Below are 13,144 nucleotides of genomic sequence, written 5' to 3'. Positions count from 1 at the left end.
TCAGGTACAGAGCTTGTGGTATCCCTGTTGGTGGCACTCAGGTACAGAGCTTGTGGTACCCCTGTTGGTGGTACTCAGGAACACTGCTTGTGGTACCCCTGTTGGTGGCACTCAGGTACAGAGCTTGTGGTATCCCTGTTGGTGGCACTCAGGTACAGAGCTTGTGGTATCCCTGTTGGTGGCACTCAGGTACAGAGCTTGTGGTATCCCTGTTGGTGGCACTCATGTACAGAGCTTGTGGTATCCCTGTTGGTGGCACTCAGGTACAGAGCTTGTGATATCCCTGTTGGTGGTACTCAGGTACACTGCTTGTGGTACCCCTGTTGGTGGCACTCAGGTACAGAGCTTGTGGTATCCCTGTTGGTGGCACTCAGGTACAGAGCTTGTGGTATCCCTGTTGGTGGCACTCAGGTACAGAGCTTGTGGAATCCCTGTTGGTGGCACTCAGGTACAGAGCTTGTGGTATCCCTGTTGGTGGCACTCAGGTACAGAGCTTGTGGTATCTCTGTTGGTGGCACTCAGGTACAGAGCTTGTGGTATCCCTGTTGGTGGCACTCATGTACAGAGCTTGTGGTATCCCTGTTGGTGGCACTCAGGTACAGAGCTTGTGGTATCCCTGTTGGTGGCACTCAGGTACAGAGCTTGTGGTATCCCTGTTGGTGGCACTCAGGTACAGAGCTTGTGGTATCCCTGTTGGTGGCACTCAGGTACAGAGCTTGTGGTATCCCTGTTGGTGGCACTCAGGAACAGAGCTTGTGGTATCCCTGTTGGTGGCACTCAGGTACACAGCTTGTGGTATCCCTGTTGGTGGCACTCAGGTACACAGCTTGTGATATCCCTGTTGGTGGCACTCAGGTACAGAGCTTGTGGCATCCCTGTTGGTGGCACTCAGGTACAGAGCTTGTGGTATCTCTGTTGGTGGCACTCAGGTACAGAGCTTGTGGTATCCCTGTTGGTGGCACTCAGGTACAGAGCTTGTGGTATCCCTGTTGGTGGCACTCAGGTATAAAGCTTGTGGTATCCCTGTTGGTGGCACTCAGGTACACTGCTTGTGGTATCCCTGTTGGTGGCACTCAGGTAAAGAGCTTGTGGCATCCCTGTTGGTGGCACTCAGGTACAGAGCTTGTGGTATCCCTGTTGGTGGCACTCAGGTACAGAGCTTGTGGTATCCCTGTTGGTGGAACTCAGGTACAGAGCTTGTGGTATCCCTGTTGGTGGCACTCAGGTACAGAGCTTGTTGTATCACTGTTTGTGGCACTCAGGTACAGAGCTTGTGGTATCCCTGTTGGTGGCACTCAGGTACAGAGTTTGTGGTATCCCTGTTGGTGGCACTCAGGTACAGAGCTTGTGGTATCCCTGTTGGTGGCACTCAGGTAAAGAGCTTGTGGTATCCCTGTTGCTGGCACTCAGGTACAGAGCTTGTGGTATCACTGTTGGTGGCACTCAGGTACAGAGCTTGTGGTATCCCTGTTGGTGGCACTCAGGTACAGAGCTTGTGGTATCCCTGTTGCTGGCACTCAGGTACAGAGCTTGTGGTATCACTGTTGGTGGCACTCAGGTACAGAGCTTGTGGTATCACTGTTGGTGGCACTCAGGTACAGAGCTTGTGGTATCACTGTTGGTGGCACTCAGGTACAGAGCTTGTGGTATCACTGTTGGTGGCACTCAGGTACAGAGCTTGTGGTATCACTGTCGGTGGCACTCAGGTACAGAGCTTGTGGTATCCCTGTTGGTGGCACTCAGGTACAGAGCTTGTGGTATCACTGTTGGTGGCACTCAGGTACAGAGGGTTGGGCTTATGAAACACCAATAGAATTTCCACATGACATGCAACCACAGAAGCATATTCCTTCTGATCGGCTTCAAACCTTAAACGCTGGTTTACGTCTATTAGTCAATGTTATGCAAAATAATACTAACATTGGTTGTGTCTTACAGTAACGTGAGTCAGGAGCCGCTGGAGAGAGGCAACCAGAGTCAACTCCAGCCTTGCGAAGCTATTGTTTATGATACCTCTGAGTACAAGACCAGTGCTGTTATTGACGTGAGTACAAGACCAGTGCTGTTATTGACGTGAGTACAAGACCAGTGCTGTTATTGACGTGAATAAAAGACCAGTGCTGTTATTGACGTGAATACAAGACCAGTGCTGTTATTGACGTGAGTACAAGACCAGTGCTGTTATTGACGTGAGTACAAGACCAGTGCTGTTATTGACGTGAATAAAAGACAAGTGCTGTTATTGACGTGAATACAAGACCAGTGCTGTTATTGACGTGAGTACAAGACCAGTGCTGTTATTGACGTGAGTACAAGACCAGTGCTGTTATTGACGTGAATAAAAAACCAGTGCTGTTATTGACGTGAATACAAGACCAGTGCTGTTACTGACGTGAGTTGAAGACCATTGCTGTTATTGACGTGAGTTCAAGACCATTGCTGTTATTGACGTGAGTACAAGACCAGTGCTGTTATTGACGTGAATACAAGACCAGTGCTGTTATTGACGTGAGTACAAGACCAGTGCTGTTATTGACGTGAATACAAGACCAGTGCTGTTATTGACGTGAGTACAAGACCAGTGCTGTTATTGACGTGAGTACAAGACCAGTGCTGTTATTGACGTGAATACAACACCAGTGCTGTTATTGACGTGAATACAAGACTAGTGCTGTTATTGACGTGAGTTCAAGACCAGTGCTGTTATTGACGTGAGTTCAAGACCAGTGCTGTTATTGACGTGAGTTCAAGACCATTGCTGTTATTGACGTGAGTACAAGACCAGTGCTGTTATTGACTTGAATACAAGACCATTGCTGTTATTGACGTGAGTACAAGACCAGTGCTGTTATTGACGTGAATACAAGACCAGTGCTGTTATTGACGTGAGTACAAGACCAGTGCTGTTATTGACGTGAATACAACACCAGTGCTGTTATTGACGTGAATACAAGACTAGTGCTGTTATTGACGTGAGTTCAAGACCAGTGCTGTTATTGACGTGAGTTCAAGACCAGTGCTGTTATTGACGTGAGTACAAGACCAGTGCTGTTATTGACGTGAATACAAGACCAGTGCTGTTATTGACGTGAGTACAAGACCAGTGTTGTTATTGACGTGAGTTCAAGACCAGTGCTGTTATTGACGTAAGTACAAGACCAGTGCTGTTATTGACGTGAGTACAAGACCATTGCTGCTACTGACTTGAGTACAAGACCAGTGCTGTAACTGACTTGAGTACAAGACTAGTGCTATTACTGACGGGAGTACATGACCATTGCTGTTGCTGACGTGAGTGCAAGACCAGTGCTGTTACTGACGTGAGTACAAGACCAGTGCTATTACTGACGGGAGTACATGACCATTGCTGTTACTGACGTGAGTACAAGACCAGTGCTGTTACTGACGTGACTACAAGACCAGTGCTGTTATTGACGTGAATACAAGACCAGTGCTGTTATTGATGTGAGTACAAGACCAGTGCTGTTATTGACGTGAATACAAGACCAGTGCTGTTATTGATGTGAGTACAAGACCAGTGCTGTTATTGATGCGAGTACAACACCAGTGTTGCTATTGACGTGAGTACAAGACCAGCGTTGTTATTGACGTGAGTACAAGACCAGCGCTGTTACTGACGTTAGCACAAGACCAGTGTTGTTATTGACGTGAGTACAAGACCAGCGCTGTTATTGACGTGAGTACAAGACCAGCGCTGTTCTTGACGTGAGTACAAGACCAGTGTTGTTATTGACGTGAGTACAAGACCAGCGTTGTTCTTGACGTGAGTACAACACCAGTGTTGCTATTGACGTGAGTACAAGACCAGCGTTGTTATTGACGTGAGTACAAGACCAGCGCTGTTCTTGACGTGAGTACAAGACCAGTGTTGTTATTGACGTGAGTACAAGACCAGCGCTGTTACTGACGTTAGTACAAGACCAATGCTGTTATTGACGTGAGTACAAGACCAGCGTTGTTATTGACGTGAGTACAAGACCAGCGCTGTTACTGACGTTAGTACAAGACCAATGCTGTTATTGACGTGAGTACAAGACCAGTGTTGCTAAACATATAGCTATAAGCTATGCTGATGATATCATGATCCATACAACAGGGCATAAGAAGATGAATACCATTCTTAATGAAGTTCAAGCAATTTGTAATCGACTAGGCCTTATAATATCTTCCTCTAAAACAAAGATATTAACAAGCAAACGACATCCCCCACCCATCTATTTGCAGGGTGAAATCATTAGCTACGTTAAAACTTACAGATATCTTGGTGTAGATGTACCCTTTAACAAATCCACTATACCACAACTAAACAAGAAATGCAAAGCTAGGCTAAATGCTCTCAAAGCTGTTGCTGGTTACAATCCCAACTATGGTGCTAATGTGAGAATCGTGAGAATGATGTACATAGCCTATGTTAGGTCCTTAATTGATTATGCTGCTCCCATGTTGATATTAGCTAGAGAAAGTTCCCTCCGACCCTTGGAGTTAATGCAAAATGAAGCTCTCAGGATTATTCTTGGCTGTCCCAGATCTACAAAAGTTCTTAACATGAGGAAGGAGCTTGGTATTTCTAGTATCAGTGATAGGATTGTTGAAATTAACACTATACTCGGTATTAGAATGTTGAGAAACGAACCAGACATTGTCACAGTGAATCTTACCAAGTGTCTAGAGGTAAATACACACAGATCTAAATGGATTGTGAAAACGTGCAATTGCATTAAGTTTTATAACCTGCATGAACTGTATCACTGTAGGCAACAAGAGCATTTCACCCCTCCATGGAAGATGTGTTCATTTAATATCACATACCTACAAGTCCCTCCCAAGAAGCTCATTGCTAGTAATCCCTTCCTTAAATCTCTTGTTAGAGCAACTGCTCAAGAAGAAATTTTTCGCCTAGCTGATAGTAATAAGTTATCACAAGTTATATACACTGATGGATCTAAACAGGAGTCTTCTGGCAGGGCTGCATCTGCTCTTATTGCCACCTCCATAGTTAAGAACGATAATAAATTTGTTGAGTTAGGCATAAGAATTAACAACTGGGCGTCTAAACTGCAAACTGAATTGTTTGCAATCCTAATGGCGCTAAAGCTAACCTATGACACTGAGCTTGACTCTATCATCATTACTGATTCTATGTCATCATTGAAGGCTCTTGGCTCATATAATGACTCCAACAACATGCTCATTGGGGAAGCCAGGTATAGATACTCAAAAATTAGGGACAAAGGAATTAATGTACAATTGCTATGGATCCCATCACACATTGGATTACTCCTTCATGATAAAGTTGATATGTTAGCCAAGAAGAGTATCCAGAAGGAGAACGTAGAATATAACTTTGGTATAACTGTGTCTAGCATTAGGAATAATATTAGGAGAGAAGTAAATAATGAAGATGATTGTTATAGGAATGCAGTTAGAAGCCTGAGTAGATCTATAACCCACTATGATAACATGAACGTAGATAAGTATGTTTATGGAGCAACTTGCAATGTGAACAGACTGACTGATGTTGTAGTGGCCAGGCTTAGGCTTGGTTACAAGTACTTCTGGCAGTTTGGGAGACACACAGATGATGATCAAACTAAATGTAAATTATGTGATCAGGCATATGGTCACTGTCTTGAACACTATATGCTTAATTGTCCACTTATTGAGGAATACAGAGACAGACAGTATAATAACCTATGTGACATGTCAAGATATCTTATTAATGAAAATAAGATACCAGATATACTAAGCAAATTTCCTAAATTTGCTTGTAACAGATAAGTGAACTATAGATATGTAGATATAAATCCATATGTATTCCTGTTAACCCTTTGGGGCCTAGTTCCTAGGCCTTTTGTGTATCCATATGCTCTCGCGCTACCGTCCACAGGATGGATATGGGGTGCACAATAAACTAGCCACTTCGGTGGCAAAATCTAATCTAAATCTGTTGCTACTGACATGAGTACAAGACCAGTGTTGCTATTGACATGAGTACAATACCAGTGCTGTTACTGACGTGAGTACAAGACCAGCGCTGTTACTGACGTTAGTACAAAACAAGTGCTGTTATTGACGGGAGTACAAGACCAGTGTTGCTATTGACGTGAGTACAAGACCAGTGCTGTTATTGACGTGAATAAAAGACCAGTGCTGTTATTGACGTGAATACAAGACCAGTGCTGTTATTGACGTGAGTACAAGACCAGTGCTGTTATTGAAGTGAGTACAAGACCAGTGCTGTTATTGACGTGAATAAAAGACCAGTGCTGTTATTGACGTGAATACAAGACCAGTGCTGTTATTGACGTGAGTACAAGACCAGTGCTGTTATTGACGTGAGTACAAGACCAGTGCTGTTATTGACGTGAATAAAAGACCAGTGCTGTTATTGACGTGAATACAAGACCAGTGCTGTTACTGACGTGAGTTCAAGACCATTGCTGTTATTGACGTGAGTTCAAGACCATTGCTGTTATTGACGTGAGTACAAGACCAGTGCTGTTATTGACGTGAATACAAGACCAGTGCTGTTATTGACGTGAGTACAAGACCAGTGCTGTTACTGACGTGAATACAAGACCAGTGCTGTTACTGACGTGAGTTCAAGACCAGTGCTGTTATTGACGTGAGTTCAAGACCATTGCTGTTATTGACGTGAGTACAAGACCAGTGCTGTTATTGACTTGAATACAAGACCAGTGCTGTTACTGACGTGAGTACAAGACCAGTGCTGTTATTGACGTGAGTACAAGACCAGTGCTGTTATTGACGTGAATACAAGACCAGTGTTGTTATTGACGTGAGTACAAGACCAGTGCTGTTATTGACGTGAGTACAAGACCAGTGCTGTTATTGACGTGAATACAACACCAGTGCTGTTATTGACGTGAATACAAGACTAGTGCTGTTATTGACGTGAGTTCAAGACCAGTGCTGTTATTGACGTGAGTTCAAGACCAGTGCTGTTATTGACGTGAGTACAAGACCAGTGGTGTTACTGACATGAATACAAGACCAGTGCTGTTATTGACGTGAGTACAAGACCAGTGTTGTTATTGACGTGAGTTCAAGACCAGTGCTGTTATTGACGTAAGTACAAGACCAGTGCTGTTATTGACGTGAGTACAAGACCATTGCTGCTACTGACTTGAGTACAAGACCAGTGCTGTAATTGACTTGAGTACAAGACTAGTGCTATTACTGACGGGAGTACATAACCATTGCTGTTGCTGACGTGAGTACAAGACCAGTGCTGTTACTGACGTGAGTACAAGACCAGTGCTATTACTGACGGGAGTACATGACCATTGTTGTTACTGACGTGAGTACAAGACCAGTGCTGTTACTGACGTGACTACAAGACCAGTGCTGTTATTGACGTGAATACAAGACCAGTGCTGTTATTGATGTGAGTACAAGACCAGTGCTGTTATTGACGTGAATGCAAGACCAGTGCTGTTATTGATGTGAGTACAAGACCAGTGCTGTTATTGATGCGAGTACAACACCAGTGTTGCTATTGACGTGAGTACAAGACCAGCGTTGTTATTGACGTGAGTACAAGACCAGCGCTGTTACTGACGTTAGTACAAGACCAGCGCTGTTCTTGACGTGAGTACAAGACCAGTGTTGTTATTGACGTGAGTACAAGACCAGCGCTGTTACTGACGTTAGTACAAGACCAATGCTGTTATTGACGTGAGTACAAGACCAGTGTTGCTACTGACATGAGTACAAGACCAGTGTTGCTATTGACATGAGTTCAATACCAGTGCTGTTACTGACGTGAGTACAAGACCAGCGCTGTTACTGACGTTAGTACAAAACAAGTGCTGTTATTGACGGGAGTACAAGACCAGTGTTGTTATTGACGTGAGTACAAGACCAGTGCTGTTATTGACGTGAATAAAAGACCAGTGCTGTTATTGACGTGAATACAAGACCAGTGCTGTTATTGACGTGAGTACAAGACCAGTGCTGTTATTGACGTGAGTACAAGACCAGTGCTGTTACTGACGTGAATAAAAGACCAGTGCTGTTATTGACGTGAATACAAGACCAGTGCTGTTATTGACGTGAGTACAAGACCAGTGCTGTTATTGACGTGAGTACAAGACCAGTGCTGTTATTGACGTGAATAAAAGACCAGTGCTGTTATTGACGTGAATAGAAGACCAGTGCTGTTACTGACGTGAGTTCAAGACCATTGCTGTTATTGACGTGAGTTCAAGACCATTGCTGTTATTGACGTGAGTACAAGACCAGTGCTGTTATTGACGTGAATACAAGACCAGTGCTGTTATTGACGTGAGTACAAGACCAGTGCTGTTATTGACGTGAATACAAGACCAGTGCTGTTACTGACGTGAGTTCAAGACCAGTGCTGTTATTGACGTGAGTTCAAGACCATTGCTGTTATTGACGTGAGTACAAGACCAGTGCTGCTATTGACTTGAATACAAGACCAGTGCTGTTATTGACGTGAGTGCAAGACCAGTGCTGTTATTGACGTGAATAAAAGACCAGTGCTGTTATTGACGTGAATACAAGACCAGTGCTGTTATTGACGTGAGTACATGACCAGTGCTGTTATTGACGTGAGTACAAGACCAGTGCTGTTATTGACGTGAATAAAAGACCAGTGCTGTTATTGACGTGAATGCAAGACCAGTGCTGTTACTGACGTGAGTTCAAGACCATTGCTGTTATTGACGTGAGTTCAAGACCATTGCTGTTATTGACGTGAGTACAAGACCAGTGCTGTTATTGACGTGAATACAAGACCAGTGCTGTTATTGACGTGAGTACAAGACCAGTGCTGTTATTGACGTGAATACAAGACCAGTGCTGTTACTGACGTGAGTTCAAGACCAGTGCTGTTATTGACGTGAGTTCAAGACCATTGCTGTTATTGACGTGAGTACAAGACCAGTGCTGTTATTGACTTGAATACAAGACCAGTGCTGTTATTGACGTGAGTACAAGACCAGTGCTGTTATTGACGTGAGTACAAGACCAGTGCTGTTATTGACGTGAATACAAGACCAGTGCTGTTATTGACGTGAGTACAAGACCAGTGCTGTTATTGACGTGAGTACAAGACCAGTGCTGTTATTGACGTGAATACAACACCAGTGCTGTTATTGACGTTAATACAAGACTAGTGCTGTTATTGACGTGAGTTCAAGACCAATGCTGTTATTGACGTGAGTTCAAGACCAGTGCTGTTATTGACGTGAGTACAAGACCAGTGCTGTTATTGACGTGAATACAAGACAAGTGCTGTTATTGACGTGAGTACAAGACCAGTGTTGTTATTGACGTGAGTTCAAGACCAGTGCTGTTATTGACGTAAGTACAAGACCAGTGCTGTTATTGACGTGAGTACAAGACCATTGCTGCTACTGACTTGAGTACAAGACCAGTGCTGTAATTGACTTGAGTACAAGACTAGTGCTATTACTGACGGGAGTACATGACCATTGCTGTTGCTGACGTGAGTACAAGACCAGTGCTGTTACTGACGTGAGTACAAGACCAGTGCTATTACTGACGGGAGTACATGACCATTGTTGTTACTGACGTGAGTACAAGACCAGTGCTGTTACTGACGTGACTACAAGACCAGTGCTGTTATTGACGTGAATACAAGACCAGTGCTGTTATTGATGTGAGTACAAGACCAGTGCTGTTATTGACGTGAATGCAAGACCAGTGCTGTTATTGATGTGAGTACAAGACCAGTGCTGTTATTGATGCGAGTACAACACCAGTGTTGCTATTGACGTGAGTATAAGACCAGCGTTGTTATTGACGTGAGTACAAGACCAGCGCTGTTATTGACGTGAATGCAATACCAGTGCTGTTATTGATGTGAGTACAAGACCAGTGCTGTTATTGACGTGAATGCAAGACCAGTGCTGTTATTGATGTGAGTACAAGACCAGTGCTGTTATTGATGCGAGTACAACACCAGTGTTGCTATTGACGTGAGTACAAGACCAGCGTTGTTATTGACGTGAGTACAAGACCAGCGCTGTTACTGACGTTAGTACAAGACCAGTGTTGTTATTGACGTGAGTACAAGACCAGCGCTGTTATTGACGTGAGTACAAGACCAGCGCTGTTCTTGACGTGAGTACCAGACCAGTGTTACTGACATGAGTACAAGACACTGCTGTTGTTATTGACGCGAGTTTTTTACACCTACATAGTTACAATTAACCACAATCCTGTCTATAGTCTAAATCTCCTTTTTAGCTCCAGTAAATAGCTAGCCTCTCTCTAGTTACAATCTGCTTCTATCCTGCCACTCTCTCTCTAGTTACAATCTGCTTCTATCCTCCCACTCTCTCTCTAGCTACAATCTGCTTCTAACTTCCCACTTTCTCTCTAGATACAATCTGCTTCTATCCTGCCACTCTCTCTCTAGATAAAATCTGCTTCTATCCTGCCACTCTCTCTCTAGTTACAATCTGCTTCTATCCTGCCACTTTCTCTCTAGTTACAATCTGCTTCTATCCTGCCACTCTCTCTCTAGTTACAATCTGCTTCTATCCTCCCACTCTCTCTCTAGTTACAATCTGCTTCTATCCTGCCACTCTCTCTCTAGTTACAATCTGCTTCTATCCTGCCACTCTCTCTCTAGTTACAATCTGCTTCTATCCTGCCACTCTCTCTCTAGTTACAATCTGCTTCTATCCTGCCACTCCCTCTCTAGTTACAATCTGCTTCTATCCTCCCACTCTCTCTCTAGTTACAATCTGCTTCTATCCTCCCACTCTGTCTCTAGTTATAATCTGCTTCTACCCTCCCACTCTCTAGTTACAATCTGCTTCTATCTTCCCACTCTCTCTCTAGTTATAATCTGCTTCTACCCTCCCACTCTCTCTCTAGTTACAATCTGCTTCTATCTTCCCACTCTCTCTCTAGTTACAATCTGCTTATATCCTGCCACTCTCTCTCTCTAGTTACAATCTGCTTCTATCTTCCCACTCTCTCTCTAGTTACAATCTGCTTCTATCCTGCCACTTTCTCTCTAGTTACAATCTGCTTCTATCCTGCCACTCTCTCTCTAGTTACAATCTGCTTCTATCCTCCCACTCTCTCTCTAGTTACAATCTGCTTCTATCCTGCCACTCTCTCTCTAGTTACAATCTGCTTCTATCCTGCCACTCTCTCTCTAGCTACAATCTGCTTCTAACTTCCCACTCTCTCTCTAGATACAATCTGCTTCTATCCTGCCACTCTCTCTCTAGATAAAATCTGCTTCTATCCTGCCACTCTCTCTCTAGTTACAATCTGCTTCTATCCTGCCACTTTCTCTCTAGTTACAATCTGCTTCTATCCTGCCACTCTCTCTCTAGTTACAATCTGCTTCTATCCTCCCACTCTCTCTCTAGTTACAATCTGCTTCTATCCTGCCACTCTCTCTCTAGTTACAATCTGCTTCTATCCTGCCACTCTCTCTCTAGTTACAATCTGCTTCTATCCTGCCACTCTCTCTCTAGTTACAATCTGCTTCTATTCTGCCACTCCCTCTCTAGTTACAATCTGCTTCTATCCTCCCACTCTCTCTCTAGTTACAATCTGCTTCTATCCTCCCACTCTGTCTCTAGTTATAATCTGCTTCTACCCTCCCACTCTTTAGTTACAATCTGCTTCTATCTTCCCACTCTCTCTCTAGTTATAATCTGCTTCTACCCTCCCACTCTCTCTCTAGTTACAATCTGCTTCTATCTTCCCACTCTCTCTCTAGTTACAATCTGCTTATATCCTGCCACTCTCTCTCTCTAGTTACAATCTGCTTCTATCTTCCCACTCTCTCTCTAGTTACAATCTGCTTCTATCCTGCCACTTTCTCTCTAGTTACAATCTGCTTCTATCCTGCCACTCTCTCTCTAGTTACAATCTGCTTCTATTCTCCCACTCTCTCTCTAGTTACAATCTGCTTCTATCCTGCCACTCTCTCTCTAGTTACAATCTGCTTCTATCCTGCCACTCCCTCTCTAGTTACAATCTGCTTCTATCCTCCCACTCTCTCTCTAGTTACAATCTGCTTCTATCCTGCCACTCTCTCTCTAGTTACAATCTGCTTCTATCCTGCCACTCTCTCTCTAGCTACAATCTGCTTCTAACTTCCCACTTTCTCTCTAGATACAATCTGCTTCTATCCTGCCACTCTCTCTCTAGATAAAATCTGCTTCTATCCTGCCACTCTCTCTCTAGTTACAATCTGCTTCTATCCTGCCACTTTCTCTCTAGTTACAATCTGCTTCTATCCTGCCACTCTCTCTCTAGTTACAATCTGCTTCTATCCTCCCACTCTCTCTCTAGTTACAATCTGCTTCTATCCTGCCACTCTCTCTCTAGTTACAATCTGCTTCTATCCTGCCACTCTCTCTCTAGTTACAATCTGCTTCTATCCTGCCACTCTCTCTCTAGTTACAATCTGCTTCTATCCTGCCACTCCCTCTCTAGTTACAATCTGCTTCTATCCTCCCACTCTCTCTCTAGTTACAATCTGCTTCTATCCTCCCACTCTGTCTCTAGTTATAATCTGCTTCTACCCTCCCACTCTCTAGTTACAATCTGCTTCTATCTTCCCACTCTCTCTCTAGTTATAATCTGCTTCTACCCTCCCACTCTCTCTCTAGTTACAATCTGCTTCTATCTTCCCACTCTCTCTCTAGTTACAATCTGCTTATATCCTGCCACTCTCTCTCTCTAGTTACAATCTGCTTCTATCTTCCCACTCTCTCTCTAGTTACAATCTGCTTCTATCCTGCCACTTTCTCTCTAGTTACAATCTGCTTCTATCCTGCCACTCTCTCTCTAGTTACAATCTGCTTCTATCCTCCCACTCTCTCTCTAGTTACAATCTGCTTCTATCCTGCCACTCTCTCTCTAGTTACAATCTGCTTCTATCCTGCCACTCTCTCTCTAGCTACAATCTGCTTCTAACTTCCCACTTTCTCTCTAGATACAATCTGCTTCTATCCTGCCACTCTCTCTCTAGATAAAATCTGCTTCTATCCTGCCACTCTCTCTCTAGTTACAATCTGCTTCTATCCTGCCACTTTCTCTCTAGTTACAATCTGCTTCTATCCTGCCACTCTCTCTC

General features: G+C 43.9%; 1 protein-coding gene across 1 annotated transcript in view; it reads left to right on the top strand.

Annotated features, from left to right (window-relative positions):
• Positions 1-1,882: 1,882 nt before the first annotated feature.
• LOC128687815 (organic cation transporter protein-like) overlaps positions 1,883-13,144 on the top strand; it is a 218,358-nt gene continuing 207,096 nt past the window's right edge. Inside the window, exon 1 of the mRNA XM_070083827.1 lies at positions 1,883-2,044. Within this exon, the coding sequence (XP_069939928.1) occupies positions 1,898-2,044 (147 nt within the window). The 5' untranslated portion in view covers positions 1,883-1,897. The remainder of the gene's footprint in view (positions 2,045-13,144) is intronic.

The sequence above is a fragment of the Cherax quadricarinatus genome, chromosome 10 (assembly GCF_038502225.1).
Source record: "Cherax quadricarinatus isolate ZL_2023a chromosome 10, ASM3850222v1, whole genome shotgun sequence".
Classification (NCBI taxonomy): domain Eukaryota; kingdom Metazoa; phylum Arthropoda; class Malacostraca; order Decapoda; family Parastacidae; genus Cherax; species Cherax quadricarinatus.
This window is presented reverse-complemented; position numbering and strand designations above follow the sequence as displayed.